Source organism: Cannabis sativa, chromosome 3 (assembly GCF_029168945.1).
Source record: "Cannabis sativa cultivar Pink pepper isolate KNU-18-1 chromosome 3, ASM2916894v1, whole genome shotgun sequence".
Classification (NCBI taxonomy): Eukaryota; Viridiplantae; Streptophyta; class Magnoliopsida; order Rosales; family Cannabaceae; genus Cannabis; species Cannabis sativa.
The window spans coordinates 53,665,480-53,671,830 of record NC_083603.1 but is presented as its reverse complement, the minus strand read 5'-3'; the positions used below and the strand labels follow the sequence as shown (position 1 = coordinate 53,671,830).

Sequence of the window (6,351 nt, the reverse complement as noted above, 5' to 3'; positions counted from 1 at the left end):
AAACAGGGTGGATTTCCAAAGTAATTAGGCTCCTCAATCCCAACATTCATCCTTGTGATAAGTGAATTCAGCTAGTGCACTTGATTTTCGTCAAAGACACTCTTTTGCGCCATGTAAGTTTGCATGTGAATGTTCTGCTGAATAAGATAATTCAACTGGTCATGTGTGTACTGCATGGCTGGATCAAGAGGGCCTGCAATACGTTGTGGTACTTCTTCAACATGCTCATCTTTGCATTCAGGAGGAGGCTTTGGGGCTCCTTGCTGTGGTGGAGGAGGTGGTTGGCCATGTGGATGTGGAGCTTTAAGTCTAAGCACCGTTCCCATATCAATCACGCGTTGTGCAGGAACCTTCGTATCAAAAGAGTATTGCAACACCCCATATGCCTCACACATGTCAGTGACAATATCAGCTAGACCAAGCCCACCCCCACAGGCTCCTTCGATCATCAAGTTAAAGCTATGCCTAATAATATCCCCCACATTCAAATTAAATCCCTTCATAATGGCATAGACATATTTTAGCCTATCCAATTGAGCATTAGAAAAGTGCTTGTTGGGTATCAACCTAGCACTCACAAATACAACCAAGCTTTAGCCACCGGGTTTAACTCACAACGGTACAACTGATAGGGTTTCTGATTATACTCATGAAACCTTAATCCGGGGAAACCCAAAGTCTCAACCATATCCACATAATGTAACTCCCCTTCTTCTTCAAGCATCTTCAGGCGTTGTTCTTCACGGGTAAAAGTTTTCTGGTCAAAGATAGCATGGATAGCTCTAGTAGAGGCCGAAACATCAACTCCCCTAACCTTCACTAAGTCATTCTTCCTTTTGGGCCAATTAGCAAAAATTTCTAAGGCTAAGGTTTGGTTGACTCTCTCATTAACAAACACAAATTTCGCCCATCCCCGTTTTATAACCTATTGTCTTATTGGCACAAACATTGGATGAATGCCGATCCTTGGATTTCTAGTGTCACCAATATCAATACCCCTATCATCAATGAATGCCCTATTCTTCAATTGTAGACAGTGTTCTTGTGCTTCGGCACTTACGAACCTTGCCCTATCTACATTTGATCACCTCGATGACCTTGGTGTGTTGGATGATGAGGCACCTCTCTCACTCACTCTTATCTTTTGGGTCCCATTCTTAATTAATTGTCCTACAACTCAAGAAAAATTTTGCCAGCACTTCCCCTTAATTTTCTTCTTTCCTGGGTAAATACCCACTCAATAATCACTCAATCTTTCAATCACAAACAATATTTCCACACCAATATGCAAAACAATAACAAAAACACACCAATCCCTTACAAAATTCTCAAAAATTCAAAATTATCTAAAAATTCTCAAAAATTCAAAATTATCTAAAAATTTCATAGATAATCATGAAAAATTACTTACATCGATGAGAATCTCCTTCACTCTATCTCCATTGATGAAGACATTGTAAATTCTTGAGGTAGAAGGTGATGAATAGTGGATTTTTGAAATTGGGTGAAAATTAGGGATTCTAAGTGTGGTTTCTAAAGGAAGAGATGGATTGATGAGAGAAATAGGGTTTTGAAGTGATTAGGGATGAATGATTAAGAAACAAATGGAAGAGAAGTGGTTTTTGTGAGATGAGATTGAAGGTTTATGGTGATGGGGATGAGGAATTCAGAATGGGTAGGTTAGGGTTGAAGAATGATTGTTTTGGGGTTGAAAATTCGAAATGCCCCTTTTATTCATGCCTGGGCATTCTCGTCGCGGCCAAAGATGGCCTCGCCGCGGTGAGATAGCAAATAATAATAGCCTTCTCTGCTTGACTATCTCACCGCGGCTGTAAATAAATCCGCTGCCGCGAGTGCTCCTATCTCGTTGCGGCTGTGATGTCCTCACCGCGGCCACTGGGCAATGTTCAGAATTTTTTTTCTTTTTTTTTTTTTTCTAAAGGAATGAAAAATACTGAACTAAAAATTTAGTTTACAACTTCAATGAACAAAAAAATAACAGAAAGTAAGAAAAATAATTAGGAATGTTCATCTAAAAATGCCATTAAAACTTGGGTTGCTCTTTATCATCATATAGCTGGACGTTGATTATTTTCTTCAAAGGGGTGCTAGAATCATGGCGGACTTGGCTTGGTCAATATGACCTCCCAAGTAGAGCTTCAATCGTTGCCCGTTAACCTTAAAAGTCTCTAGGCTTTCACCTTTTAGTTCCATAGCTCCATATGGGAATGCTTTGACCACCGTGAACGGTCCCAACCATCTTGACTTCAACTTACCAGGAAATAATTTCAACCTGGAGTTAAATAGTAGGACTTTCTACCCGCGTTGAAACTCCTTCCTGACTAAGTTTCGGTCGTGTCATTTTTTTGTTCTTTCCTTGTAGATCATTGCATTTTCATAGGCCTCATTTCTAAATTCTTCCAACTCATTCAATTGCAGCAATCTTTTCTTTCCTGCAGCTGCTAACTCCATGTTTAGGGTCTTCATAGCCCAATAGGCCTTATGCTCTAATTCCACCGACAAATGATAAGCCTTTCCGTACACCAACCTATACGGTGACATACCGATAGGTGTTTTAAACGCTGTTCTGTACGCCCACAGTGCATCATCTAACTTTCGTGACCAATCTTTCCTTGATCTCTGCATTGTTTTCTCCAATATCATCTTAATCTCTCGCTTGGAAATTTCAGCTTGGCCATTGCTCTATGGATGGTAGGGTAGAGCAGTCCTATGGCGAAGGCCATATTTGGATAGCAGAGCTTCAAACTGTTTATTGCAAAAGTGACTCCCTTTATCGCTAATGATTGCTCGGGGAGTTCCAAAATGAGTGAATATGTACTTTTGAAGGAAAGACAGAACTTTCTTTCCATCATTAGCTGGAGTTGCAGCAGCTTCAACCCATTTCGATACATAATCCATAGCCAATAAAATATACAAATTGCTGAATGAAGATGGAAAAGGACCCATGAAATCTATTCCTCAAACATCAAACAACTCCACCTCCAAGATACCTGTCAAAGGCATTTCATTTCTTCTAGAAATGTTCCCCGTTCTCTGACAACGATCACATGCCTTCACAAAGTCATTAGCATCTTTGAAAAGAGTAGGCCAAAAGAATACACTTTGAAGAACCTTCGCAGCAGTTCTTGTGCCACTGAAATGCCCCCCACATTGTAAAGCATGATAGTGGTTCAAGATAGAATACATCTGTTCTACAAGCACACATCTTCTTATTATCTGATCGGCGCAGTGCTTGTAGAGAATCGACTCTTCCCAATAGTAATGTTTTACCTCTGAAAAGACCTTTTTCAATTATTGACGAGACATCTCTGGAGGAGTGACATTGACAGCCAAGAAGTTGACATAATCAACAAACCAGGGTACCATCAAGCTTTCCCTCAAACTAAAGAGTTATTCATCGGGAAACTCTTCATTTATCTGCACCTCTTTTGCATTTTGGCTTTCTTCTATTTCGAGTCTTGAAAGATGATTAACAACTAGATTCCCTGTCCCCTTCTTGTCCTTTATCTCAATGTCAAATTCTTGAAGCAATAGCACCCACCGAATCAACCTCGGTTTTGCATCCTTCTTGGTCATAAGGTACTTTATTGCTGAGTGGTCTGTATAAACTATCACCTTATTCCCAATCAGATAGGGCCGAAACTTATCACAAGCAAACACAATTGCAAGTATCTCTTTCTCCGTGGTGGCATGATTCAGCCGAGCATCATTTAGGGTTCTACTAGCATAGTAGATGGTATGAAACACCCTGTCAACCAGTTGTTCCAAGACTGCTCCGATTGCGTAGTCACTTGCATCACACATCAACTCGAATGGCAATTCCTAATTTGGTGAAGTGATTATAGGTGTTGATATCAATTTTTCCTTAAGAACTTGGAAAGCTTTCAAACATTCTTCCCCAAACTCAAAAGGAACCCCGTTAACAAGCAGATTTGACAGCGGTTTTGAGATCTTTGAGAAGTCTTTAATAAATCTCTGGTAGAATCCACCATGGCCTAGAAAACTCCTTACTCCTTTTACAGAAACAGGAGGGGGTAAATTCTCTGTTGTTGACACCTTGGCTTTATCCACCTCGATGCCTGCCTTTGAGATCTTATGTCCCATAACTATCCCCTCTGTTACCATGAAGTGGCACTTTTCCCAATTAAGTACCAAGTTTGACTCCTCGCATCTAATTAGTACTTTCTCCAAGTTCTCCAAACAATGATCAATGGAAGAACCGAAAACTGAGAAATCATCCATAAAGATCTCTATACATGTTTCAATCAAGTCTGAAAAGATAGCCATCATACACCTCTGAAATGTTGCTTGAGCATTACATAGTCCAAAGGGCATTCTCCTGAAAGCAAAAGTGCCATATGGACATGTAAATGTCATTTTCTCCTAATCCTCAGGTGTTATGGCTATTTGATGGTACCCAGAATAGCCATCTAAGAAACAATAATACTCTTGCCCAGCCAACCGGTCTAACATCTGATCAATAAAAGGCAAAGGAAAATGGTCCTTCCTGGTTGCCTTGTTGAGCTTCCTGTAGTCAATGCAGATTCTCCAACCAGTAACCGTTTTTGTGGCGATTAATTCATTCTTCTCATTCTTTATCACTGTCATCCCCCCTTTCTTTGGTACTACTTGCACTGGGCTAACCCACTTGCTATCTGAAATTGGGTAAGTCACTTCAACATCTAACCAATTGACCACCTCCTTTCTGACAACCTCTTTCATTGGTGGATTAAGTCTTCTATGTGCATCAATAGTTGGTTTAACATCCTCCTCCATTAAAATTCGATGCATAATCGTTGAGGGACTGATTCCCTTAATGTCAGCCAATGTCCTCCCAATGGTTTTATTGTGCGCCCGGAGTACTCTAAGCAACTTGTCAGTCTCCACATCAACTTGTCTTCTCCCAAAAACTCATACCGTAGGTGATTAGGAAAAACTTTTAGTTCTAACTCTGGTGGTTTTTCTGTAGATTGCACAAGATCCTTTGGCACAACCCCCAACTCTTCATAATACTTCCTATTCAATGGCCCATAGGAGTCGAGCCATTTGGCATACCCAATCGCCTCCACTCCTTCTTACTCAGTCAATGCATCCTCGGTTAAGCTCAATTCTAGAGCATCCTCTACTAACTTTTTCTTCTCCACAATAGTATCAATCAGATTAACAAAGAAACAGTTATCACTTGCCTTTGGAAAATTCATAGCCTTAAGTACATTGAAGACCACTTCTTCCCCGTGCACTCCCAGCTTCAATTCACCCTTCTAAACATCAATCAATGCTTGACCAGTTGCCAAGAATGGTCTCCCAAGAATAATTGGGACATTGCTATCTTCTTCCTTGTCCAAAACAATAAAATCAGCTGGGAAGATGAACTTATCAACTTTTACTAACACATCCTCAATGACTCCCCTTGGATGAGCTAGTGATCGATCAGCCAATGGCAAGGTTACTGTATTTGGCTTTGCCTCTCCCAACTGCAATCTTTTAAAAAACTGACAGAGGCATTAAGTTAATGCTGGCTCCTAAGTCACACAATGCATTTATTCCTTCTATTCTCCCAGTGGTGCAAGGAATGGTGAAACTCCCAGGATCTCTGAGTTTGGGAAGGAGTTTCTTCTACAATATGGCGCTACAACCCTCGGTCAATGCCACTATTTCATAGTCTTCCATTTTTCTCTTCTTCGACAAGATCTCCTTCATAAACTTCACATAGCTAGAAATTTGTTCCAGGGCTTCGGCAAAAGGAATTTCGATGTGTAACCTTTTAAAGACCTCTAGAAATTTCGAAAACTGCTTGTCCAAATTAGTCTTTCGGAGTCTCTGCGGGTACGGGATCTTTACATGGTGATCTATACTGATTGGTGGAGATGCTTGTTTTGGTGCAGGACTTTCAGTAGTCTTCTATTCTGTTGATATCAGTGCCGGTTGATCCTGAGTCTCTTCTTCCACTGGTTGTCCCCCATCAGGCCCTTCATACTTCTTCCCGCTTCTCAGGGTAATTACCTTGCAGCTTTTTTTTGGATTGACCTCTGTTGTACTAGGCAAGATCTCCTGAGGACAGGTTGCTATCTGAGTTGCCAACTGCCCCATCTGAGTCTGTAAGTCTTTGATGGATGATCTAGTCTCCGTCATAAACTGTAGCAATAAATCTGTGTGAAGACGAGAATTCCCACTAGAGCCTTGTTGCTGTGATTGTTGTTGGTTCTTTATCAGGTTCTAATTTCTTTGCTGATAGAATCCATTATTCCTTTGACCCCCTCCTTGATTAAACCCAAAGTTATTGTTTTGAGAGTAATTCCCAATGGCTTTTGCTTCATCCATGGGCAAACT

General features: G+C 40.7%; 1 protein-coding gene across 1 annotated transcript; it reads right to left on the bottom strand.

The window, feature by feature from the left end:
• Nucleotides 1-2,358: 2,358 nt before the first annotated feature.
• LOC133036170 (uncharacterized) lies at nucleotides 2,359-2,664 on the bottom strand. Its single transcript, XM_061112672.1, has one exon. The coding sequence runs from the start codon at nucleotides 2,662-2,664 to the stop codon at nucleotides 2,359-2,361; it is 306 nt and encodes a 101-aa protein (XP_060968655.1).
• Between the last annotated feature and the right edge of the window lie 3,687 nt (nucleotides 2,665-6,351).

Bases quoted from the DNA above. Each gene is read 5' to 3' on its own strand.
- LOC133036170 (XM_061112672.1), bottom strand. From the start codon at position 2,664: ATGATATTGGAGAAAACAATGCAGAGATCAAGGAAAGATTGGTCACGA.